The following is a 25791-nucleotide window of genomic DNA, read 5'->3' as shown; positions in this document are numbered from 1 at the left end:
CAACCATCTTGACCTAGATTCTGGGTTTACGGATCAGGTCTGATTTGCTAGTGAAGGACGTTGAGAGGCAGGCTCTTCTGTGACAACCCAAGTGCCATAGGTGCTCCCCTGCACACTCGGGTAGGCAGCCGGGGCAAAGGGCCAACTCTTTGCCCGCTCTGTCATTGGACACGCGGTGGAGACACCACGCCAGCGACACGAGCCCACAGCCACGATGCACGCAGCGCCCATGGAAACACAAGGCTGCCAGCCGCCGCCCTGGAGACGCTGAGTCAGACAGACAGACAGACAGACAGACCGGCAGAGGATGCTCGCGGCCCGAGCGGGAGGCAGCGTGTCTGTCTCTCGAGCCACGCGGCCGGACGGGCGCCCCCTGGAGGGCCGCGGAAGAGGAGCCCAGGCCGCGAGCCCCGGGGTGCGGGGAGGGGGCGCCGAGAGCTACCAAACGGACGGACGCAGGGCTGTGCCGAAGGCCGGAGGGTCGCACAGGCGGACACTCGCTGGGAAAGCGGAGCAGGCTAGGGCGGCTCCCCGGCGGAGGCGGCCACCCCTCGGCAGCAGCGCGGAGGGGCGGGGGCGCGGGAGGCGGGAGGCGCCGTCGGGGCCCTCCCCCGGCCCCGCCTCCCTGTCGGCGGCCTCGGCCGCGGGCGCGTCGTTGGTTTCGGGTTGTCAGGCAGCCGCAGCGCAGGCGAGGCTGCGAGGGAACCGGCGGCGGTGGAGCTGCGGCTCGGCCACGACCGCTGTCGCGGCCTGAGCCCTTCCACCCGCCGCCAGCATGAAGGACAGCGGGGACTCCAAGGACCAGCAACTCATGGTGAGAACCCGTCAACCTCCCCCTCCTCGACCCCATCCCTGGTCCCCCGAACCCACACCCTCGGGCGGCCTCCGGACCGTACTGTGTGGCCCCGCTAAGAGGACACTCAGGGTCAGGGGCTGGGAGCGTCCAGAGCAACTTGCCCCGAGTCGTGCATGTCAGGAAGGAGGGCATCATGGCCACCCTGCTAAGGCCTGGGAAGTTAGCCTGGCTTCAGTCCCACTCCCCCTTTACACCTTCCCAGCAGGACCCCCCACCCACCCACCCACCTGTGCAGATGGGGCTCTGGAACAAGACTGCTCTCTGATCCAGAAAAGCCAGGGGCAGGGAGGGCTTTGACCTACCTGCCTGGGGAAGGAAGGTGGGAGTTTCCTGGTGAACCAGAGCATGCCAGCCCGGTGGTATCAGGAGTTTAAAGTGTTTGGGGATCACAGGTAGGTAGACAAGAGCCCCCAGGTACCAGAGGAGCTGGTACAGGGTTGAAGGTAGCTGGTTATTGGGTTGCAACACAGATGCTGCCCAAGTAAGGACTCGAAACATTTCCGAGAAGTGCTGGAAGCAACCAAGATGGCCCCTCATAGCCCTGGGGACTGGGGCAGAGGAAGAGGTGTGAGTGGGGGGCACGGGAGACAGGTGGAGACAAAGACAGGTTTCGGATTATCAGTGGGGCCAGACTGAGTGATGGGGGGAAGACTCAGTGACCCCAAGGCCACTGCTTTCTCCCAGCCCCCTCCCCACACCCTAACTTCTGGGATCTGGGAAAGGGCCGCCATCACCAGCAGGTGGGTGGTAATGTAACTGGAGGATAATGCGGCCCCCAGAGACTCCCGCCTCTGTAGGGTGTGGGGTGAGCTCGCTGCTCCAAAGACGAACCTCAGCCCCAGGCCCCCAAGCAAGCCCGGGGCTCTGGAACATCCTCTCTGGCAGTTTAGAATTGTCTCTTTGAAAATGGCTTGCCTTGGCTTGTGTGGTGCGCGCCCCTGGGGCAGGGATGGAGGGGCCTTCCCTGCCACCCGTGGAGTTTGGCTGAGGAGGCCGGTGTGGGCGGCCTGACAGGCAGTGAAGTGCCTCTGAGAGTGAAGGGTTCTCACCTGGCGTGAGGGCCCATTAGTTATACCCACACACACCCCTTGGTGCCCCACAAGGGCAGCTATTTCCCCTTGATCAGTAGAAGAAGGAGCGCCCCGTCTGGGGGGAGACCCAGGCCCAGGATGAAGACCCACCATCTCTCTCTGGCGGGAGGATAGAGGCAGGTGGGAGCCTCCGATGGCACTGTCCTCAGGTGGGGATGCAGTCACTGGTTGTCAGCATGAGGAGGGGATGTCCCCTGGGCCCCCGTCCCACCTCCCGCCCACATCATTCACAGATGCACAGACAGGCTGCTCCACTGCCAAGGCCTCCAAGTTCAAAGCCCAGGGGGGCTGCAGGTGCTTAATTTGGGGTGTGACTGATGCAGTCTGGAGGAGCAGACAGCTCTCTCCGCTGGGGCTCTCCCTGGGGCACAGGCTCCTGGGAAGTTCATAGACTCAGACAGAGCCCACACTCTGTGGACCTGGTACCCTCGACCTAGATGGTAGCCTTGAACCACTGAGTTTTCCTTAAGATGAACCAGGCTTGGATGGCTGAACAGAGAGGAACCCATGGGGCTGGTCCAGGGGAGGATTCCTGGGGTCCTCTCATCCTTGTCTCTGCGGCCCGGCACAGCCCTTTCCATCTAATCCCAGGGGTCTGGCCTTCCCTCCCAGGTGGCGCTCCGGGTCCGGCCCATCAGCGTGGCGGAGCTGGAAGAAGGAGCCACCCTCATCGCCCATAAAGTAGACGAGCAGGTACATGGGGCTGTGGCTGGGAGCTGTAGGGCAGGGCAGAGGTCTGCTCACACCTGGTGGGGGCAGGAAGGGCCCTTCCTCTACCCTCTGAACTCCTTGTACTATTGACTACATCATCAAGGAAACCACAGTCCTTCTTCCAGGAAGCCTCCCTAGATTGATCCAAGGAGAGCTAAAAGCTTCCCTGGTCTGGGGGGGAGGGGGAGCTTGAGACCCTCCCTCCAGCCCTGAAAAAATTCACACACCTTCCACGTACCCATGACTTGACTTCCCCACCTTAATGGGTCTGCTACCCGTAGAGCACGTGTTCATAGCGTCTAGAGCTAATGCTCACCTCCAGACTGTTCATGTTTTGCAAAGTCTTTGGATGTCTATTTGCTCTCTTGGTTCTCCTGTCAACGTGATGAGGTGGGCAGGGCAAGCCCCACCTCCGTTTACACAGGAGACAAGAAATATTTATCAAGTGCCCCCAACACGCTGGGGACAGTGCTAGGAGCCGGGAAACCACGGTGAACAGAAGAGACCCTGTCCTCCCTCTGTTGCCAGTGCAGGGAGATGAGACTTAAGTGAAAGAATTGAATCATGAACATATGAGTTTGTAGCCAACAAGGGCTGCAAAGAAATGTGTGGCGATATGAGAATAAGAGGGAACTTGACCTAGACCCAGAGGTCAGGGAGGGCTTCCTTGAGAAAGGGTGCTTGAGCTAAAACAGGAGGGATGAAGAAGAGGTCATTAGGAGTGTGCTGAAGGGAGAAATTTCAACCAGAGGGACTTGCATGTGCAAAGGCCCTGTGGTGAGAGGGATTGTGATACACTTGGGTAACTGAGAAAAGGCCAGTGTGGTTCAAGCCAGACAGAGAAGGGGCGAGAGGAGTGAGATAAGTTTGGCGGCGTGGGCAGGAGCCAGGCTGCACACTCTGTAGACCACGGCCAGGATGGTTTTTGGGGTAGGCAGTTGAGGACTCAGGTTTGGGGTGGGGATGGGCACAGTGGTGGGGGCAGGCTTGGTGCCTGGGTAGAAGCATCATGGTGATATGGCCTCTGGGGACCTCGAGAGCAACCCCTTGCCTCTGCTCTGTGGCTGCTGCTGCTAGCTTCTCCTGAGCGCCCAGGCTCATCAAGGTGGCAGGATGTGCTAGGAGGTTAGAGGAGTCAGGGTGGCGCAGTGCATTGCAGAGAGAGGCGTAAAGTGGGCACCTGCTGGCCTTGAGCCCGGCAGGCTGGACCCAGGAAGCCCAAGGGCCATGGTAAGAAGACCATAGGTGGACAAAGCCTGTGATGCCTGCCTGCCTCGGGGTCCCTGGGGCAAGTGCTCACCCCACCTAGCCTCTTCCTTCAGCCCAAGTGAGCTGTGGCCACAACAGAGCTGGGTGGCACCAGCCTCCTGATTTCTCTTCCTCTGTGCCCTCTTGGAAAAGGGTAGCCTTCCTCAAAGACCTGAAGGAAGGCAGGGGAGGGCTGGGAAGAACCCATCTAAAGGCCTGGTGGGAGCAGCATGAATGCACACAACAGCCATGTAGTGTAGGTTCTATCATTTACCAGCTGTGTGGCCTGGGCCAGGTTGCTTCCAGAAGGCTCAGTTGCCTCCTCTGTAAGTGGGGACAGTAACCATAATGCCTCCTCTGGAGGGTCTTCAGCCGCAAATGTATGCACGGTGCTTCCCCAGGGCCTGGTACCCATTAGGCATTTAATAGCTGTGAGTTATCATCTATAAGTGACTGAGAGTGCCCAGGGCTGCTGGATTGGCTGATGAGAGGGGCCAACCATGAACGGCCAGAGAACTCGAGAGGAGAAACCTCCTTCCAGGCAAGGCCACTCCCTGTTTGTCCAACTTGTCCCCAAGGACATCAGGTCCTCAGAGGTGGGACAATGATGCTCTCTCTCTGGGCTGCTCCTGGCTCCCAGCCGGAGTGGGGGCTGAGAGATATTAACTGATGCTGATGGAAACGCTCTGGTCCAGGGCACAGCCCATTGTGTGCCCACGCACAGCAAACACTGGCTCCTTTCTGTCCCTGCCAGTGGAGAGGGAGGCCGAGCTGCGCCTCCGAGAAGGTCCCAAGGGCTGGGCAGTCCCAACGGGGCTGCTCTTTTGTCAGCTTAGACATGGAGAGAGTGGTCTGAGCAGCGTGGGCTCAGGGCTCTCAACACAGACTCCAGGCCCTGCAGGGAGAATGCTAAGCTTCTGGCCCCCAGCATCTTCTCTCCCTGCTGGATTCAAAGATGCACTTGCCTGGGACTTCCTTGGTCCAGTGGTTAAGACTCTGCACTTCCACGCCAGGGGGCCCAGGTTTGATCCCTGGTCAGGGAGCTAAGATCCTTCATGGGATTCTGCATGGTGGGGCCAAAGAAAACAAAAAAAAAACCAAAGATACATTTGCTTGGGCTGCAGTTTGGGAGAAACCACAGCAAGTGGCAAGCTGGGAACCTCTGAAAAACCAGCCACCGCTCAAGTGCTCGGACCAGTAAGGTGAAGTCCAAAAAGTAAAATGGATAGCCTCGCCCTCTGGCTAGGCCCTGCCCCCTGACCTCCATCCTTCTCCGGTGACCCCCATGGCTTCTCTGTGGCCCAGGCCTCCCGGACTTGCATCGCTGGCCCTGAGGGAGGCTGGGGGCTGCAGGCTTGGCCAGCCTCACTGATGGGCCAGCCGCTCTGGTCCTTCTCCCGGAGGTCTGGAGCCCGGTGGGCTGGCAGGGTGAGTTTGGGAGCATCCCCAGGACCACAGGGCCTTCGAGTCTTTTCCCAGCAAAGGTGCAGCTGGGCCCAAGCATCCTACACAGCACCCGGCCTCCGCTAAAGAGACATCTGCTTGGGAAGCAGATCTGCCCTTTACCCGGCTGCTTCCGTTGCTCCCTTGGTTGTGACCCTCCCTCACGGCCCAGCCCCGCAGAAGTGCTCCCCAACCCAGCCTCTGCTGGCCTGGGGTTCTGGGCTCTGCCTTCTCTGTGATGCAGGGCTTACTTCACCCCTGCTCCTGCTGTCCCGGGCTAGCGGGTGGGGAGCCGCCGAGCAGAGCAGCCCAGAGGTCACCACAGAAGCCTGGCCCCTGGTGGTCAGCAGGGAGGCGATGCTGCCAAAGCCCACCAGCCGGTGGGTTCTGAGCGGGCAGAGGTGGACCGAGGCCTCAGCCACCCACTGGCTTGGGCCACCGTGAGGGGTCCTAGGACTGCCTTGCTTAGAGCTAGGCGTCATTCTCCTGCAGATGAGGGAGACACTGTTCCCCTAGCTTTGCAGAGGTGGACACTCACTCGGCAGAGTGTCCTCTGGGGACAAGAGGCTGGTGTGCCCGGATTCTGGGGAAGCTGGAGTTAGGGTTTGGATTTGTCATGAGGTGGTCCGGTGCCTGTGGTCTTACCCACCCCCATCGCCCCATTTGATTCGGGATCATTGTCACAGCGCCGTCTTAGAAGTCTTCACGGGCTAACGCATGCCCAGTGCTTACCCAGCAACTGGTGCGCAGTCAGCGTTTAATAGAGGTTAGTTTACCTCCAGGGCTGACACACGGGATGGTTTCAGGCCCCAGAGGTAAGTGAAACCCTGGTCCACCTCCTGCCCGCCCCCTTCTGGCTTCAGGGCTCCCTGACTGGTGGTCCCCAATCTGTCACGGCCACACCTTTGTGTTCATGGAAGACTCAGGTAGGAGCTTGGTCTCCTAGCATCTGGGGCAGGAATAGACCCTGACGCCAGACCCCTCAGGGATGCCACTGATGACCGCAAGGTGTAGGGACAGCCTGAGAGGTCGCTGGGGCCCAGAAGTTCCAGAACAAACAGCTCCCTTCCCCACCCCACAGAGCCCGCAGCCTGCTGATCCTCCCCCCAGCCCTCCAGACCATGTTTGTCGACAGGATTTAAGTCACCTGACCATATGCATAATCCCACAATTAGCCTTTATCTGTTCAAAGCCCAACTGTCACCCCCGCCCCCGTGCCCCTGGGGTCCTGTGGGAGGAGCCACCAAGGGGCTTCCGGGTCCTGGTCTCCATTTCCTCATCAGAAGACAGTATGTTAAGAACCTGCTCCACTGTTGGACTTCCCTGGTGACACAGTGGTTAAGAACCCGCCTGCCAATGCAGGGGACATGGGTTCGAGCCCTGGTCCGGGAAGATCCCACATGCTGCAGAGCAACTAAGCCTGTGAGCCACAACTACTGAGCCCGCGAGCCACAACTCCCGAAGCCCACACGCCTAGAGCCCGTGCTCCGCAACAAGAGAAGCCACCGCAATGAGAAGCCTGCGCACTGCATCGAAGAGTAGCCCCCGCTCACTGCAACTAGAGAAAGTCCACGCGCAGCAACGAGGACCCAACGCAGCCAAAAATAATAAATAAATTAATTAACTAATTAAAAAAGAAAAAAAGAACTTGCTCAGCCCAGCCCAAGAGCTGTTGAGAGGATTAGAGGCAATCCTGTAAGGGAGAGCTGTGCCATGCAAGTGCAGGCTATTGTGAAAGGTGAATAAAGTATAAGGTGACAGATGCCGAGAGTCAGAGACTGTGAGTGTTGTGGGAGTAGCCCGGGCGCTTTCAGCCCCACTCACCTGCCCGGGGGCGGAGCCCCCGGTGCACACCCACCATCTGGATGCTTCTTGGTTCTGTGACCCCAAAGGAGGGTGACTGGGAGAGGATTCAAGAAGTCTTTCCCTCCACCCTTAGCTACCACCCCGCCCATCTCCCCAGCCCCCTCCCAGCCCCAGGAAACCACTTTCCGTCTCTATAGATTCACCCGTTCTGGACAGTTTGTAGAAATGGAATCATACAATATGTGGTGCTTCATGTCTGGCTTGTTTCACTGAGCATAATGTTTTCGAGGTTCATCCACGTTGTAAGACCTTCCCTGGCGGCCCAGTGGTTAGGACTCCACGCTTCCAGTGCAGGGGGTGGGGCTTTGATCCCTGGTTGGGGCACTAAGATCCCCCAGGCCACGGGGTGCAGCCAAAAAGTAAAAAAAAAAAAAGGCTGCATCCACCTTGTATCCTGGGTTTGAACTTTATTCCTTTTTGTGGCTGGATACTATTCCAGGCTATGGTTACTCTGCATTTTGTTGACCCGTCCATCAGTTGATGGGCATTTGGGTTGCTTCCTACCTTTTGGCTATTATGAATAATGCTGCCAGGATGCAAGGATTCTTACACTGAGTGCCTGAATGGGTACAAGGTAAGAGTGCAGGTTAAAAAGGCAGATCTGTGGGCCCAGTTCCCCAGAGATTTTCATTCAGTGAATCTGGGTAGTGCCTGGGAATCTGTATTTTACAAGCTCCCAGGGCAACACTGATGAAGGCATCTGTAGACCCATGAGAGATGCAGCCCTAGACAATCTTGGTCACATGTCCTCTCACCCGAGGCCTCAGGGTCTTCAGAGTCCTGTAGGCATGTGGGGACCTGGCCGGGACATCAGCCAGGTGTGGCTCTGTCCTGAGCAGCCAGCTGGGCCTTGGTGGCTTTATGAGCTCAGCGTTCTGGTCTTTTCCATCTAGCCTGAAGGCTGTCAGGGCCCAGGGACACCCTTCCTGAGATCAAAATCTCCTTTCTTGAGTACCCACAGGATGGTACTTTTACAACTAGAACTATGACCAGCCATGAATTTTCCTTCTTAAAGAAAAAACAAACAAAAATCTAGAAACAGCCTTACAGGGGTGATAGCCACCTGGAATCAGGCTTTTGTTTCGCTGGGTCCTGTTTACACCCTGAGAATACAGGGGCTATGGGCTCAGCTCCCAGGACTGGAAATGATGTCTCCTAGGCTGGGGCCTCCCCAGATACCCGTTCTCTGCTGGGGCTTCCTGAGTAGGCGAGGAGTGCTGGCACGATTTCTTCTCTCAAGGCTATGGCCTTGTTGGTCCTCCCAGACTTCCAACTGGGAAGCACTTGAGGCCCAGAGAGTTGGTGCAGTTTTCCCGAGGTCACACAGCAGTATGGAGCCTGAACCCAGTTTGCACATCCCCTCCCCTGGAGATCTTTGCTGCCAGTTTGGAGGCTTGAGGAGGAATAGTCTAGGTCAGAGGTTTTCAACTGGGGGCGATTTTGCTCCCTAGGGGACATTCGGCAATGTCACAGCTGGGACGAGGCTGTGCCATGGACTCTAGTGGGTAGAGGCCAGGGCTGCTGCTAAACATCCTACAACACAGCGGACAATTCCTGATAACAGTGATCCAGCCCAAAGTGTCAATAGTGCCAAGATTGTGAAACCCTGGTCTCAGTTTAGCCGTTTGGAGGCCAGAAAGAAGCGGTTAAAACTGCAAAGCCAATCAAAGCCCGGCAGCTGAGTGGTGTGCAGCGGGAAGAACTCCCGACACACTTTGTTCGTGGTATTACTCACCTAGGAGATGCTGGCGAGGAGCCTGGTCCCTAATGGGGACACAGGCTATGGATGACACTCTCTCCCGAGCCTGAGGCCCCCTACTTCCCTTGCGGGTCTTGTGTTTCCAGGCCCAAAGCTAGAACCGTGGAAAGGTCACAGTCAGCATTGAATGAAAAACAGGTCTGGAGCTGGAGGCAGTGGGGGCAGGGAGAGGTCAAGCCCGGGGGCCTCTGCTGAGCTAGGAGGCCTGGACCAGTGGGGACAGAGCCCTGCCGTGCACCACCCACCTTCCCCACTCCCGGCCCTGCCTCCAACCCTCCCACCGGCATCGGGAGGGCCCTGTGCGTCCTGTGTGGTCAACGTGCCCCTTGAAACCTCCCAGAGTCAGGTGCCCAGCATGCCACAGGCATGAACATTTAAGATGCAGAGCGGCTTCCCTGGTGGCGCAGTGGTTAGGAATCCGCCTGCCAAGGCAGGGGACACGGCTTTGAGCCCTGGTCCGGGAAGATTCCACACGCCGCGGAGCAACTAAGCCTGCGCGCCACAACTACTGAGCCCGCGAGCCACAACTACTGAAGCCCGTGCACCTAGAGCCCGTGCTCCGCAACAAGAGAGGCCACCACAAGAAGAGCAGCCCCCACTCGCCGCAACTAGAGAAAGCCCGCACGCAGCAACGAAGACCCAACACAGCCGAAAATAAAATTAATTAATTAATTAATTAATTAAAAAAATATAAGATGCAGGGAATTGTGAAAGAGAGCTCCCAGACTAGCCCATTCCCTCAGGGCTGAGGGAGGAGCCTGCCTCCAGTAGTGTATCAATTTGTAAGGCTGCTGGAACCAAGTACCACAGACTGGGGGGCTTAAACAACAGAAATATGTTCGTTCACAGTTCTGTGGCCAGAAGTCTGAAGGGCTGGCTCCTTCTGAGGCTGCAAAGGAGAATCTGTTTCAGGCCTCTGTCCTCGGCGTGCAGATGGCCCTCTTCTCCCTGTGTCTCTTCCCATCATCTTCCCGCCACGTGTGTCTGTGTCCAAATTTCCCCTTTTTATAAGGACACCACCAGTCCTTATAAAGGGACCACATCCTAACTTAACCGATGATACGTACAACAACCCTCTTTTTAAATAAGGTCACATTCTCTTCAAGAGCCTCATTGAAGGCGTCATCTCCAATCCTGGGGGATTATTTGAATTTGGGGAGGACACTGTTCAACCAGGACAGGCCCCAGGAAGGCAGCTGCTGGTCCAGAGGCAGGGGTGGGGGGCCTGGTGGTTAGTAGCCTGGATTCTGGAACCCAACAGCTCTGAATCCAACAAGCTCTGTACTTGGCAGTGCAGCTTCTGGGTACCAGTCTGACTCCTCATGATAATCCTGAGATGATACAAGTGCCTGCTCTAAGCTGTTGGGGAAAACGAGAAAGTGCGTGCAAAGCACGCAGCACTGCACGTGGCACACTCACAGCTCCCTCTGTGCAGCCTTATTGAGAAAACATTCCTTGGGCAGATGCTGGGTGTCAGCCTGGGTGACATGTAGGACGTACAGGAGCCTCCCAGAGCGGGGACAGCATGTGCTCACAGAGGGGCCCCAACGTCTCCTTCTGTGGCCACCTTGGGTCTGTGCTGTCGAGATTCCTGGCAGAGAGGACAGGAGGAAAAATCCCTCCTGCCTTTCTCACAAGAATCGCCAGTGATTCTGAGCTGAGGCCGTCTGTCCACAGCCTGCCTCTTACCTCGTGGCCTTGCTAGTGCTTTTCCCTCGTCTGCTTTCCTCACCTCACATTCCTCAGCCAACTCTTACTCATCCTTTAAGGCTCAGTGCTGGGGACCTCCCTGGTGGCGCAGTGGTTAAGAATCCGCCTGCCAGTGCAGGGGACACGGCTTCGAGCCCTGGTCCGGGAAGATCCCCCATGCTGCGGAGCAGCTAAGCCCGTGCGCCACAACTACTGAGCCTGTGCTGTGGAGCCTGCGAGCCACAACTACTGAAGCCTGTGTGCCACAACTACTGAAGCCTGCGCACCTAGAGACCGTGCTATGCAACAGGAGAAGCCACTGCAATGAGAAGCCCGCGCACCGCAATGAAGAGTAGCCCCCGCTCGCCACAAATAGAGAAAGCCTATGTGCAGCAACAAAGACCCAACGCAGCCATAAATAAATAAATAAATAAGCTTTAAAAAAAAAAAAAAAAAGACTCAGTGCTGGCGCCACCTCTTCCAGGAAGCCCTCCTGCAGGGGAAAACCTGGATCACGGATCACATGCCCCTCCACTATGCTCTGACTGCCTCCTGGAGCTCGGCGCTTGTTATTACAATGATCTGTGCCCCACTCCACTGTGATGTCAGAGGCAGGAAACCACATTTCATTTTCTCTCTCTCCTCGAGGGCCCCACTTAATGCCTTGTCCATAGAAGGTGCCCAGCAGTCGTGGTCACCCGGCCTGAACTCCCTGTGCAGCCCACAGCACCCCACCCCACCCCAGCCCTCCGCGGCTCAGCTCCAGTTCACCTGGCTGAGGGGCACAAGGGCTCCATTGTATGCCAGAGTGGACCAGGCTGGGGGTGATGCTCTGAAGGGTGGGGCGCAGGCTGGGGCCCAGACAGATGGAGACGCAGACAAAGCCCTCTTTAAGAGGGGATCGTAGCAGCTGTGCTGACAATGTCCTGATTCTCAGGAGTCTGGATGTCAAAAGAACCAAATGCCGATGGTGCCATAAACTTGGCAGTGCCCAGAGGTCATTTGAAGGTGATCAGTGGGTGCTGGGCATCAGTGCACACAGCTCACCCACTCCTGCATCAAAGGTCCCTAGAGGGTGGCCCTCAGGCCGCTGGTGCTGCCAGTATGCACAGGAGTTCTGGCACCGAGGGTGAGAGCTGTACATCTGGTCAAGTTCCATTGCGTTCCACTGGCACCCACACCTGGGGACTTGCGGGCGGGTGTATCTTCATTTGGGTCTGAAACTTGATCAGGGCTCCTGCTGCTGGCGTTAGAGCCCTGAACCAGGAACTGGATCCTGGGACAAGCTTACAGGGCACTGGGGCTGAAGCCCTGAGGTGGTGGCTGGGGACAGGTGGGCACCCCAGGTACAGCCGCAGGCCCCGACACCCTGCACTCAGCTCACCATGGCCACCCAGCCTCTGGCAGGCTGTGAGGGGGCCTCAGTCAGTGGCCTCATTCTTGCCCTGCACAAAGCCCCAGCCCAGCCTGTCTGGAGCATCCCCTCTAACTGGCTTACCTGGAATCCCATCTGATTGGATAAGACCTCTGGGTGAGGGTCTTGGGTCGGGCCTCCTAGGGAGCTGTCTTACCTCTTCCTTCTTCTCTCCTCCATTGAGAATCCCAGAAGGGGGCCCTGCTGGGACCCCAGGGGTCTTAGGCCAGTTTAGACGCAGTGAGCACAGCTGTGTACCTACTGGGATGAGTCTGGTGGGAGCTCCAAGGCTGTGGTCCTCCCAGCACTGGGCCTCCTGAATCCTGGTGCTGGACGGGGGTGCACCCACAGGGACACGTGGATCTCCCAGGTCCACGGAGCCGGGCCGGGCTCCCAAGTCAGCCTCCTCTGTCAGTAAGCTCCCTCTGCCCCTCCAAGGGGCTGCCCCTCATGTCTTGTCTGCTCTCAGGTCCTCTTGGGGCTGTCATTGGCCCTGGCTCCCCTGCTGACCCAGGAAAGGAGCGCCATCACTGTCTCTGCGACCTTGGCTGGCTCTAGGACAGCCCATCCCCCTCAGTGCCTTGTCCTTTGTCAGGACTCAGTTTACCTCCTTGGGCCCGGCGTTCCTGGACACAGAGCATCATCCCCACTCCTTCCCATGTCTTGAGTGAGGAGGGGTGAGGTCAGTGGTCAGTGTTGACATTGGTATGGGCCTGGGGCTCCTGGGTGACCACCAGCCTCCCCTCGGGTACCTTTGCAGATGGTGGTTCTTATGGACCCAATGGAAGACCCCGACGACATCCTGCGGGCGCATCGCTCCCGGGAGAAGTCCTACCTATTCGACGTGGCCTTTGACTACACTGCCACCCAGGTGAGGGGGGCCTGGGCCCAGGGACACGCAAGATCCTCTCTCTGCCCTTTGACCCTCTCAGGAGGGAGTCCTTGGGGGACCCTGCCACCGACCCTCAGCCTTCCTTCCATCACTTACTCTCTCCCCACACATGCAAGTGTGCGTGTGCCTGCGTGGTGCATTCAGAGCCTCCTGCGTGGACACCCCGGTCAGCACGCAGAGGCCACCCTACACGGGGACCCACACAGCACACCCCACAGGTGGCCCCTATGGGAGCTGGAGGAGAGTGCTTGAAGCCCATCTGGCGCTGGGAGGGGAGCTTCGGGAAGCTGACACCCTCCCAGGGACCCCCATCTTGCCCATCTGCGGGATGCTCCCAGCGGCAGGTGTAATGCGTGCGTCCTCGGGGCTGGGGGCTGGGAGCCGGCGGTAGGGGGAGGCGTCTCAGGTGTCACGAGCTCTCTTTCAGGCTGGCATCCCCCCATGGGGTGAAAGCAGAGACATCCATCCCCCAATTCCCACCCCCACTTCTCTGGGGCCAAGGGCTCCAGGGACAGAAGCTGCTGCTGTTGGGAGCCAGGATGTGCCCGTGGGCCTGTGTGCTCTGCTCTGCCTGTGCCCAGGCCCCTGACGGGTCTCCTCTTTCCTGCAGGAGATGGTGTATCAGGCCACCACCAAGAGCCTCATTGAAGGCGTCATCTCAGGCTACAATGCCACTGTCTTTGCCTATGGTCCCACAGGTGAGGGGGAGCCCAGCCCACGGAGAGGACTGTATGCCCTGGTTGTCCACTCTGAGAATCAAGCCCCCTTCCCCTCCACCGCAGAGCTAGTCTGGCCCCAACCGGAGCAGGATCCGAGGATGTGGCTGATTAAAACCACCCTCCCCCAGGGCCCTTCGGACCCAGAGCCCCATCCCCAGCCAAGGATACCATCTTCTCCCCTTCCCCCGCCACCTCCCTGGCCACCTGGGAGGGTCCAGCCTTGAGGACAGACCCAGGTTTGCCAGGAGCTCCTGCGCGCCCGGCCACTGCCCTGCTCACCCGCCCCTCCTGCCCTGCCCCAGGCTGCGGGAAAACCTACACCATGCTGGGCACAGACCATGAGCCCGGCATCTACATTCGGACCCTCAATGACCTCTTCTGTGCCATTGAGGAGACCAGCAATGACATGGAATATGAGGTGTCCATGTCCTACCTGGAGGTGAGTCCTCCCTCCACCCTGTCCCGTGGGCTTGGACAAGAGGTCCATAGGACCAGGCTGGCTCACCTCCCTGGGGCCAGGTCACGGGGCAGTTTCCTGGGGTGCTCATCACTGCTGCTCTCCCATGTGCAGATGGTCGGCCTCACTTTATAAAAACTGAGGCTCAGAGAGGTTAGGCAACTAGATCGAGGTCACACAGTAAGTGAAGGAGCAGGGATTCAAACTCAGGACCCCAGGGCTTTAAAGCCGAGCCGTGCCCGTTGTGCCACACTCCAAAGTAGCCTTGTCGCTGAGCACAGACCTCAGCTATCCTCCCAGACGCCACCCTCCTGGGCACACTCCTGAAAGCCAACCCTGTCTGCCCTTCCAGGCTACCTGCAGGCACTCAGTGTATATAGGTACAGGTGGGAACTGCACGTACACGGACAGGCTGGGACCTGCCAGCCTTCACTATCTTGCCACAGCCTCTGATGCCCACCTGTATGAATGCTACCACCAGGCAATGATGGGTCAGCGGGGGTAGCTGGGGGGCGGGGGACACACAGAAGCCAGAAGAGGCAGGAGAGCCAGTGGGCTAGATGCCATCTGGCTCCTGGCCTCTCCGGCTCCCTCCGGGAGCTGATAATCTCCTGGGTGACAGCTCAGGAAGGGCAGTGAGATATTACTGCCAGCAGCTGCTCCAGCCAGCGTGGTGTTGACTCAACCAGCAAGATGCACTTTGGGGGCCTGCAAGGTGGGAGCAGGTGAAGGTAGAGTATGGGTTGCCTAGCAACAAACAGGGCTTGGCCATGGGTCAGGTCCCATCCCCTGTCCCGTGCCTGGCCAGCCTGCAAAGGGAGTTCCATTTGGTTCTGATGCCTTCTGTACCCTTGGCTCTGGCAGCCCGATGTTTCCCTCTGGATGCTGAAGCCCCCTATGCCCACCCCCTAGAAAGGAAGGGGTCTTTCTCCTTAACCAGGGTTTCCCTGAGAGGAGCCTGGAGCGCCCGGGAGGGACAGAGAGCCTGGCCATTGCCTGAACCTTCTGCCCTTGGTCTCCCGTTAACATCTGTCCCCTGCCCCTCCCAACCTGGCCCATCAGATCTACAACGAGATGATCCGGGACCTGCTGAACCCTGCCCTGGGGTACCTGGAGCTGAGGGAAGACTCCAAAGGGGTGATCCAGGTGGCCGGGATCACCGAGGTCTCCACCGTCAATGCCAAAGAGGCGAGTCTTGTGTAGCCAGCCGGGCAGTAGGGAGGGACACTAACCTCCCGGTGGGGATGGGCAGGAGCGGGCTGGGCCCTGCAGCCAGGGAGCAGCTGCCCGCTCAGCTGGGCTGGGGCTGGGGCAGACACAGAGAATCCTGGATGACACACCCCCAGCCACGCAGACCCTGGGGGCTGACCAGGCAACCAGCCTCCCAGTTTACAGACAGACCCTGACCTCCCAGGCCCCGCAGCACACAGGGGGCCGACCCACCCCTGCCTGGGCCCCTTCCCAACCTCTCAGATGCAGGACGTGGGAGCATCCCCACGGGTCCCCAGGAGTGGCCTCCCTCCCCCGTCCCACCCACCCAGATCATGCAGCTGCTGTTGAAGGGGAACCGGCAGAGGACCCAGGAGCCCACGGCCGCCAACCAGACGTCCTCCCGCTCCCACGCCGTGCTCCAGGTGTCCGTGCGCCAGCGCAGCCGGGTCAAGAACATCCTGCAGGAGGTGCGGCAGGGCCGCCTGTTCATGATTGACCTGGCTGGCTCTGAGCGGGCCTCCCAGGTGAGGCTAGCTCCCCGTGGGGCTGGGGAGAAAGCCTGGGGGACAGGGCAGGGATGCTGGCCGCCCAGCTCCCCAAGGGGTGGGGGTGGGGACTGTCCCAGGGAGGGCAGGGATGAGGGGGATCCCGAGGGGAAGCGACTGAGGAATGTCTCCGATGAGCAAGAAGGATGGGGGGGACCCTGGGGAAGCACTCAAGGGCTGTTTGTGGGAAGGGGCCTGGGAGCGTGGGGATTTCTCCAGGGAAGGAGACATGGCTGCCCCGGAGGAGGGAGGGCCAGGCAAGAGAATGAATGGGCCCAATGAGGAGCTGGGGCAGGGGGGAAACAACGTCCCCCGACTGGGGGCACCCTGGGCAGAGCCCGGGAGGAGGCCCTTGCCAACCACATCAGGGAGAGAAAAAGATCCATCACCCATTTCTCAGCATTTGTCCCCCATCACTAAGCCCTGTCCGCCTGGCCCTGAGCCTGGGCCCAGGCCCCCTCCTGCGGGCAAACTTGGAGGTTTCACGGTCACGTGAGTGCTGGGGCTGGGTGATGTCACCATTAGCACTGAAGCAAATGCAAGGGACAGGACAGCGCCAGGGAGATGTAACAGGGCTTCATGTTTGAACATGTGGGGTTGGTTTAAACAGGGTGGGGTTGGAGAAACACACCACTCTCTTCCAGTAAAGGCCTGAAGGCTTCCTGGAGGAGGAGTACAGGGGAGCAGCCAGCTCCCCGCGGGGGGAGAGGGTGTGCCCCGCGGCCACTGGAGTGAGTGGGTCCCAGCTTCACCAGGCTGGGCAAAGACATCTCCCGAGGGCGGCTGTAGGCAGAGCCTCCTGGGACTTGACACTGTCCTGCTCACACACCCACTTACATACACCTCAACCCATTTCCTCACTCACAGACTTTCTTATACCCATATACATGCTGTCACATATACACATGCAATTCACACACACTCACTCCCCGCCTCCACACACACACACAAACTTCCCTCTTCCATCCCTGAAGCCTGGCGCACCCTCTAGAGCCGTGTGCCCATGGCCGGGCCGGCTCTCAGCTGAGCTGCCTGGGAAGCCATGACCCACCTCCATCGCATTCTCGGCGCTGCCTTAGCTGTGCCGCGGGGCTAGCCCCAGGGCAGACGAAGTGCCAGGGTCTCAGCCCTCCTCAGAAGCCTCTTGTCCCCCACTGTTGTTCAGAGGCCTTCCGGTTCTCTGACCTTCTCGAATGCCCTCCTTGACCGCAGGACAGAGGGTGGGACCAGGCCCTCAGCATCTCTCCCTTGCAGGGCCCCGGGGGAGAGGGAGGGGTTTACAACTCAGGATGGCCCGGGGCAGGGAGTCACGCCCACTGCTCGCCCCCCAGACACAGAACCGTGGGCAGCGCATGAAAGAGGGGGCCCACATCAATCGCTCGCTGCTGGCCCTGGGCAACTGCATCAACGCGCTGAGCGACAAGAGCAGCAGCAAGTACATCAACTATCGTGACAGCAAGCTCACCCGGCTCCTGAAGGTACCAGCTGCCACCGGGCCCAGTGCCTGGCACCCAGGGTGGGGCTGCCAGCGTCACAAGGAAAAATACAGGACACCTGGCTGCATGTGAATTTCAAATAAACAAAATCTGTTTGGGTATAAGTATGTCCCATGCCATCTTTGGGACATACTTATACTAAAAAACAAAAAACAAAAACCCACTTGTTATTTATCCAAAATTCAGATTTCACTGGGTGTCTTGTATGTTATCTGGTGACTCTCACCAAAGACTGGGCTGCATCTAACTTCCCACCCCAGGGCTGTGGGTCTAGGGGAACTGGGGGTCGTCTGGATTTGGGGGTTCAGGTGGTCAGTCAGCATCATGGCTCCCAGAGGCTGCTGTTGGGAGGCCCCGCTCCTGGCTGGGCTCTGTGTTCGGTGCCTCAGCACCCACTTCCCAGTCCCTTTCATCTTGTCAGCGAGTCTGAGTTAGGGGATTACGATTTCCATTTTCAGATGGGGAAACCGAGGCACTAAAAGGCTAAGTAAGCTTCCCAAGGCCTCACACTAGTAAGTGCTGGACGTAGGGTCTCAGCAGAGGTCTGTCTAGGCTGATAGCAGAGCTGCAGATGGCTTAATGCTCGCTGGCCATCGGCCTGCCAACATCACTGCACTTACAGCCTGGGAGGTAGGACAGTTAATTACTGCCACCCTCGAAACCCAAGGAAGCTGAGGATTAGAGAGGTGATGGAGCTTGCTTGGAGTCGCCCAGCTGGTAACTGCTGCAGCCAAGGGCTTTGTCTCCCGCCAAGCCCGCAGCCCCGCTGTGCACTCTCTGTCTGTCCAGGAGGGCATGGCAAGCCCAGGGCAAGGGAGGCAGTGGCCACAGGCCAAATTCAACCTTCATACAGAGGTCCCCATCACCCCCCTCACTCCAGCCAAGACAGTGCCACCAGCAGTCGGATAAAGGGGGACCTGGGAAGCCAGAGGGGATGGGGGAGGGGCCCGGGGCCCCACGGGGCTCTTCCCCCTCTGGTTCCCAGCCAACCAGGGCTGCTGCCTTTCCTCGTTCTCACGTATGAGGGGAGGAGAAGGGAAGCCGGGAGACCCTGTCCTGGATACTCGAAATTTTCAAATATGAACTTTGGCGAAGAAGCTGGAAGAGGGAAGAAGGGGGGACAGCAGAGGAGGAGGGGAGAGTCCTGTGATGCTCGGCTTCAGCACCTGTGAGAGTGTGTGCGTGTGTGCGTGCGTGTGTGTTAGTGTGAGATACAGAGAGGGAAACACACACACACACACACACACCACAAGGACATCACGAACAGCCTGGCAGGAGCAGCGTGCAGGAAGGCAGGGCCCTGCTGACCACAGCCCGCCCTTGGCCCCATCCAGGATTCCCTGGGGGGAAACAGCAGAACGGTGATGATCGCCCACATCAGCCCAGCGAGCAGTGCCTTTGAGGAATCCCGGAACACCCTGACCTATGCTGGCCGGGCCAAGAACATCAAGACCAGGGTGAGGGACCCCTGGTGTGTCCCCCAGGGCCCACCTTCCAGGGCCAAGATTCGAGCCCCTGGACTGATTCCAGGCCCTGTCACCGCACCGCACATTCTCTGGAACCAGCCACCATTGCACTGGCCCCACTCCCCAGTCCAGCGTCACCCCTGTGCCCTTCCCTGTTGCCTGCCGGGAAGCCCACAGCCCTTGAGGGTCCCCTTCTTCTTGTGCAAGGTCTGTGCGCCCCGAGCCCCGTCATCCCCTTCCATCTTCCCGTTTTCATCTTCAGATGCTCATTCAGATGTTCACCTTTCCAAATCCCCTAATCCTAATAGACATAATAGAGGTGACCGTTACTACGCACTTATGTTGGGCCCTTTATCAAATCATCTCATCTGATCCTCAAATGAGGCAGGCGTTATTTCTATCCCCATTTCACAGCTGAGGAAAATGAGGCTGAAGGGAGTTAAGTGACCTCCCAGTCCCAGGGCAGTGATGACGCTGAGACTAGAGCTGTGTCTGCCTGGTTTCCAAGCCCACGTTCTCACCCTCTCCGGTGAACGTGTTAGAATCCTCACTATCTGTTAGGATGTTTGTTTCCACCCGTGTGGGTAGAGGGGTGGGAATTCTAAGACAGGATTTCATGAACATTCTCCTGACACTACAATTCGCCAGCCATTGTTCCAGGCACTTTATGTTTTATCCCAACCCTCAAGGAACTTAATGATGGGAGGAGACAGGTAATAATAATACTCTGAATTGATAGTTCAGAATATTATTAACAGCAGGAAATGATGCCAACGGTCGGGGATGGGGGTGCTGGTGGGATCCCATGTAGCTCTTTGGAGACTGTGAGAGGGAAACAAGGATGGGGAGGAAATTTAGGAAGAGAGGGAACAGTAAGGGTAGAGGTTCCAGAGGCAGGAAGGAGATGGTGTCGGTGGTGGGAGTGGGGCAAGTAGAATGGTTCCTTGGCTGGAGCAGAATGTTCCTGATGGAGCAGTGAGTCAAAAGAAAATCTAGAGAGTGGTGGGGGAATTAGGGCATTCCCCCAAGCAGTAGGGAGCCACTGGAGGTTGAGCAGGGAAGGCGGCATTCTAGGAGTATGCCTCTGGCGGAGGCACGTAGTGTTGAGAGGTTGTAGGCTCAGAGGCAAGGAGGCCATTACTGTCAGAAAGATTAGGGGTAAGAAAGAGAAAAGAGGAACCCGCAGGCAGGCCCCGGCGTCCAGGTGACCGTACCTGCTCCCCTCCCATCCCCACAGGTGAAGCAGAACCTGCTCAATGTCTCCTACCACATCGCGCAGTACACCAGCATCATTGCCGACCTGCGGGGCGAGATCCAGAGGCTCAAGTGCAAGATCGACAAGCAGGGTGGTCGGGGCCGGGCCCATGGCCGGCTGGAGCGGGGTGACATCTGTCACATCCAAGGTGTGTGTGTGGGTCTGTGCCCGTGGGAGCCCGTCTCCCGAAGCCCATCCAGGCCGTCTCAAATTGCTCAGGGGTCAGGCAGGGCTGGGTTCAAAGCTAGACTCAGATTCTTTCTGGCTGGGTAGCCTTGGGCTAGTTATCAACCTCTCTGAGCCTCCAGTCCTTCAATTGTCAAATGGAATCATGATCTCTGTTTCAGAGACTCGACCTGAGGATTAGGTGGTATCACACGAGTGAGTGGCACGTGGGCGTTTAGCTGTGCGGGGCGTCACTCTCGGGGCTGCAGTGCAGGGCTCTGAGACTGTGCCTGGCATCACCAGAAGGGATACGGTGCTCATACATTTTCTGTATTTGCTATGATGATTTTCCAACAGGTGGCAGTGAAGTGTCTAAAGGGCACCTTTTATTAGTTGACGGAAAGGTGCTCTAAAGGCTGGCGGAAGCCCAGTTCATACAGAGAAGCTGGGAATCACCTTTAGGTCATAGCCTGAAGACTCAATGCGGAAGTGGGATGTGGGAGGGGTGTGGTAATCTAGGAGGTCTTTCTGGAGGAGGCGCTTGCACAGGAAGTCATTTGGGAAGAAAGAGAGGGGAGGGCCCCAGGTAGCCCAGCCTTTCCTGGCCTGACCCTTCCTCCTCCACTGACCTCCCCCACCTGCCGTTCAACGGCCAGCCAAGGTCCAACTGCACAGCGAGAAGGGTGAGCAGGCCGGGATGGAACAGCTGCGGGAGCAACTCATCAGCGCCTTCCAGGAGCAGATGGACGTGCGGAGACACCTGCTGGAGCTGGAGAACCACGCCATGGAGGTGCAGATCGACACCTCCCGCCACCTGCTCACCATTGCGGGGTAAGCACCCCTGGCCTGGGACAGGGGCTGGGAGCTGGAGATGCATGCTGTGCCTCCCACCGTGGCCTGAATCCCGGGTCTCCCTCGGGGGTGGGGCTGCGGCAGCTGGGAGCACGAGAAGTCACGCAGGACACTCAAGTGGAGGGAGGAGCAACGCAAGGAGTCCTACACCAAGGACGACAGTGAGAAGGACTCGGACACAGGCGATGACCAGCCAGACATCCTGGAGCCCCCCGAGGTGGCCTGCGCCCGGGAGAGCATCGCTGCTCTGATGGGAGAGCAGAAGAAGCTGCGAAAGCAGAAGGTGCCTGGGGTCTGGGGGTCTGGGAGAGTGGGTTTAAGAGGCCCCAGCAGGAAGGGGCTGGGGGAGGCCTGTGGGAGCAGTGGGAGCTGGGAGCTCAGGCCACAAATCCCCTGTGACCTCACTAAACTCCTTCACCTCTCTGTGCCTCTCTTACTCATCTGTAAAATGGGAGTAGTCAGCCCTAGTAGGGTTGTTGGGAAGATTAAACAAATGCCTTTTCACACACCAAGGACTCAAAAAATGGTAGCCAATATCATAATTAGGATTTTCCAGATCTCTGCCCTCTGTTCTGGAGCATATCCTCGCCAGGGGGTTTCAGGGTACCATGAGCCCAGAGGGCATCAGCTGGGCTGGGGCTCAGCAGATCCACGGAGCTGGTTCCAGGGATGGGTTGTGGTCAGGACGGCAAGAAGGTAGGCACAGACGGGCCCCTCAGGAGCAGCCCCTGGTTGCAAGGCCCGAGAGGCAGCTTCGAGGGTGGGCCTCGGAATGGGGCTTCAGCCGGGAGCCCAGAGTCCAGGGACTGGAGGCGCGGGGACAGGCTCAGCGGTGGGCGAGAGCCCGCCTGGCGATCACCCCGCTTGGTCCCCAGCTGACGCTGGAGCAGCGCTGCCGAGAGCTGCGTGCGCGCGGCCGGCGCCTAGAGGAGACGCTGCCGCGGCGCATCGGCTCCGAGGAGCAGCGCGAGGTGCTCAGCCTGCTGTGCCGCGTGCACGAGCTCGAGGTGGAGAACACCGAGATGCAGTCGCACGCGCTGCTCCGCGACGGCGCGCTCCGCCACCGCCGCGAGGCCCTGCGCCGCCTGGAGCAGCACCGTAGCCTCTGCGACGAGATCATCCAGGGCCAGCGGCAGATCATCGACGGTAGGGCCCGCGCCCCGCGCGTCCGAGCCGCCCACGGGCCCCATCGACCCGCGGAGGGCCCGAGGGCACGCGCTGAGCCCTGCCCCTCCCGTGGCAGACTACAGCTTGGCCGTCCCGCAGCGCCTGCAGGAGCTGTACGAAGTGTACGTGCGAGCGCAGGACGAGGGCAGCCTGGAGCGGGCCGCCATCATGGACCGCGTGGCCTCTGGGGCCCTGCAGGTGGGCGCCTCGGGCCTGAGCATGTGCACACGTGCTAAGGGAGGGGCCGATGCCCAGGGCAGTGCGTGCAGGTCGTTGGCATGGCGGTGGGACCAGGCTGGCTGGTCCCCAGGGAGCTGACTCCTTCCTTCTTATCCCACCCAAAGGCTTGTCCAGCCTGAGTAAGCTTCCTTTCTCGGCATATTCTTCTCTGGCACTTGTCCCCGCCCAGGGTCTGAGGGTCCGGTTTGGCTATCTGAGATATGACAAACGGCCCCAGACGCCCTCCCAGGACACCAGGCCACCAGGCAGTGCCACGAGGGATGCCTAGCCTACCACAGCTTGTCCCTGGGGACCCAGAACAGGCCACTGCCCTCTGGGGCTCCCAGACCATATTACAGCCCCAGACACCCTGTGTGACTTTGTCACCCTGTGCTGTTACCCGGCCCAGGACCAAGTCTTCTGACTGCCCTTTCTCCCCCTCCCCAGGACAGCTCCTTGCCCAAAATAAGCAGAGCAGGAACCTTGCTGACCCCAGAGTCTGACCCAGAGAGCGTGAAGACGCTGAGCTCCGAAGCCCAGCTCCTGCAGGGCAGCTCTCTGCCTCCGATCAGCACAGAGAGGTGAGGCCAGGGGCCACTTTCTGCCAGTCCTTCCTGCCTGAGCCACCACGGGCTGTGTCCCAGAGATGCCAGCCCAGATTAGGGCTTCCTGGGGAGGATGGAGCAGGAACGAAAGCGGGGAGGTGGCACAGGTGTGGAGCCAGGACTTTTGGGTCCTCTCTCCCTTTACACAACAGCTCCCCCCTAGGGTGGGGGTGGGACCGCAGTGGGACCAGCCTGGTCAACAGATGCCCATCCTCCTCTGCCAACCTCAGTGAAGCCAACCACGTGTTCAAGGCCAGTTCCGGGGCCTGGCAGGTGAAGAGCTCCTCTGTGCCCACCCCACCCCCCATCCAGATTGGCAGCCTGGTGACGCAGGAGGTGAGCACTGGGCACCGCTGGCCCGATGGGCTCCTCTGCTGCAGGTGGGAGTACCAGGGTGGACACCCAGTGGTTGGGATGGAGCCTTTCCAAAACAGCCCCCTGGGGACATAGGGTCCCTGCTGTGTCCAGTGGCTTCTCTTCCCAACCAATTCGTCTCACAGGCCCCCACTCAGGACAGCCTGGGCAGCCTGAGCAGCCGGATCAACTCCTCCCCTGACAGCAGTGAGAACCTGTCAGAGATCCCTTTGTCCTGCAAAGGTGTGCCCCCTGCCCACCCTGTTAGCCTGAGCCTGGCATTGTCTAAACTGCTCAGATCACCCAGCCCAGAGCCCCTTCCTTCCCTCTGCACTGCTAAATACACCCATGCGTCGGGTGCTGACCGTTCTAGAAAGAGGCACCAGTGCCCAGAGAGGATTAATGACCTGCTCTGTCCACACAAAGCTGGGGGCACAGTCAGAAACCAGAATGGGGAACACATGGCACTTAGGATCATGCCCCACCTTCCCACTCAGAAATAATTGTAATAGCAAATATAGACCGAATCCCTAACCCCTGGCCATAGGCGATGCCCATTATCTCAGTTACTCCTCATAACCTGGGACTTCCCTGGCAGTCTAGTTAAGACTCTGCGCTTCCACTGCAGGGGGCATGGGTTCTATCCCTGGTCGGGGAACTAAGGCTCGGCCAAAAAAAAAAAAAAAAATCCTCACAACTCAGTGGGGTTAGTTTTACCATCCCCAGTTTACAGATGAAAGTAAGGCTCAGAAACTTGCCCAAAGTTTCTTAAACAGCAAGCAAGGGGGGATGCTTTGGCAGAGAAGGGATGTTGGAGGTGCAGGAGGGGGAGGAATATGTGGCCTTGATCTCGGGTTGGGTGCTCCTTTATCCCGCCGCAGAGAGGAAGGAGATCCTCACGGGCACCAAGTGCATCTCAGTGAAGGCTGCCCGGCGACGCTCTCGGGCCCTGGGCGCCGAGGGGCGCCACCTGCTGGCACCCAGCATGGAGCGCAGCAGCCTGTCCCTGCACTCGCTGAGCGAGGCGGACGACACGCGGCCACCCAGCCTGCTGGCCTGCAAGCGGCCACCCAGCCCCATGCTGCAGCACGCTGCCAGTGAGGACAACCTGTCCAGCAGCATGGGTGAGGCCCCATCCCGGGCAGTCGAGCATCGTGGCGATGGCCCTGGGCCCTGGCTGCGTGGCCAGAAGAAAAGCCTGGGCAAGAAACGGGAGGAGTTGCTGGAGGCAAAGAGGAGGAAGCGGAGGTCCCAGTCCTTTGAGGTCACAGGGCAAGGGGTGAGTCCAGGGGCAAGGATTGGGGGGTCTGGGCCCCTGCCTTGCTGGTGGGGCTCTGAGGGCTGGATTGCTCCAGCGGCCCCAGGGTACCCCTAGCTGTGCACCACCCTCCATGCCATATCCCCCCAAGCTGGCATAGCAGCTGGGGCAGACCCCTGTATCGGATCCCCATGCGGCTCCCACCTCACCTCACTGCTCTCCAACCAACACAGCTCTCTCGCCCCAAGACACACCTCCTGGGGTCCCATCCCGTGCAGAGCATCTCGGACCACAGGGTGCAAGTGTGCGGGCACCCAGCCCCTGGTACCCGGCACCTGGGAAAGGTCACCCTGCCTATGGCCAAGGTCAAACTCTCTCCAAGCCAGAACACAGGTCAGTACCAGCAAAGGAGGGAATGGGAGGGGAGCGCTTGGTCAGCCCAGGGAGGAAGCACGTTGAGCTCCCTGCCCTATGGCTGCCCCTTGCTGGAAACTGGGTTCTTGAAGAATATTTGTGGGACTGGCACCTTGGGGTTGTGCCCCTAGGGAGTTCAAAGCCACTGGGCGATCAGAGGGAATGGAGAGGCATTCCTGAAGCACTGCTCGTGGCCCTTCCCCTGTTGCAGGCCCTGGGGACTCCTCACCCCACGCCGTCCCCTCCAACCCAGCTGGTGTTTCCCAACGGGCTACCCGGGGGCCCCGCCTGCCCCATGGCACAAGCACCCATGGCAAAGATGGACGCTTCGCACATAACTGAGGGGCCCTGCCTGGAACCGGCCCTCCTGCCCCCAAGACGGAATGGGGTGTGGCAGGAAATGGGAGATGGAGGCTGGGCAGACGGGGGTGACCTGCGAGCAGGAGCTCAGGATCCCAGAAGGCTGGGACTCCTGAGACCCAGGAACGGTGAGGGCGCCTGCCCAACACTTCCCGTGCTTGCGGTGCCACTGGGAAGGGGAGGTGAGCCCAGGAGGCACGGCCGGGATGGCAGGGCTCCCTGGCCTCCCAGCCCTGGACAGAAAACCCTGCTGCCAAAACCCTGTTCTGAGACCTGTG

General features: G+C 59.2%; 1 protein-coding gene across 1 annotated transcript; it reads left to right on the top strand.

Annotated features, from left to right (window-relative positions):
• Positions 1-601: 601 nt before the first annotated feature.
• On the top strand, positions 602-25791 carry KIF19 (kinesin family member 19). Its single transcript, XM_082604927.1, has 20 exons — positions 602-814; positions 2560-2640; positions 12838-12948; positions 13580-13667; positions 13991-14127; positions 15208-15333; positions 15687-15881; positions 17234-17380; positions 18733-18855; positions 20102-20267; positions 20941-21115; positions 21221-21419; positions 22012-22282; positions 22380-22501; positions 22970-23103; positions 23358-23463; positions 23628-23724; positions 24363-24760; positions 24973-25132; positions 25365-25791. The coding sequence occupies exons 1-20, from the start codon at positions 776-778 to the stop codon at positions 25493-25495; spliced, it is 3006 nt and encodes a 1001-aa protein (XP_082461053.1). The 5' UTR covers positions 602-775; the 3' UTR covers positions 25496-25791.

The sequence above is a fragment of the Mesoplodon mirus genome (genome assembly GCF_964341445.2).
Source record: "Mesoplodon mirus genome assembly, chromosome: 18".
In the NCBI taxonomy this organism is placed as follows: Eukaryota; Metazoa; Chordata; class Mammalia; order Artiodactyla; family Ziphiidae; genus Mesoplodon; species Mesoplodon mirus.
Note: the sequence above shows the minus strand (reverse complement) of the source record. Positions and strands in the feature narration are given on the sequence as shown.

Bases quoted from the DNA above. Each gene is read 5' to 3' on its own strand.
- KIF19 (XM_082604927.1), top strand. From the start codon at position 776: ATGAAGGACAGCGGGGACTCCAAGGACCAGCAACTCATG. The intron at 23,104-23,357 runs GTGAGGCCAGGG...TGCCAACCTCAG, and splicing joins CCTCCGATCAGCACAGAGAG to TGAAGCCAACCACGTGTTCA. The intron at 24,761-24,972 runs GTGAGTCCAGGG...CAACCAACACAG, and splicing joins TTGAGGTCACAGGGCAAGGG to CTCTCTCGCCCCAAGACACA.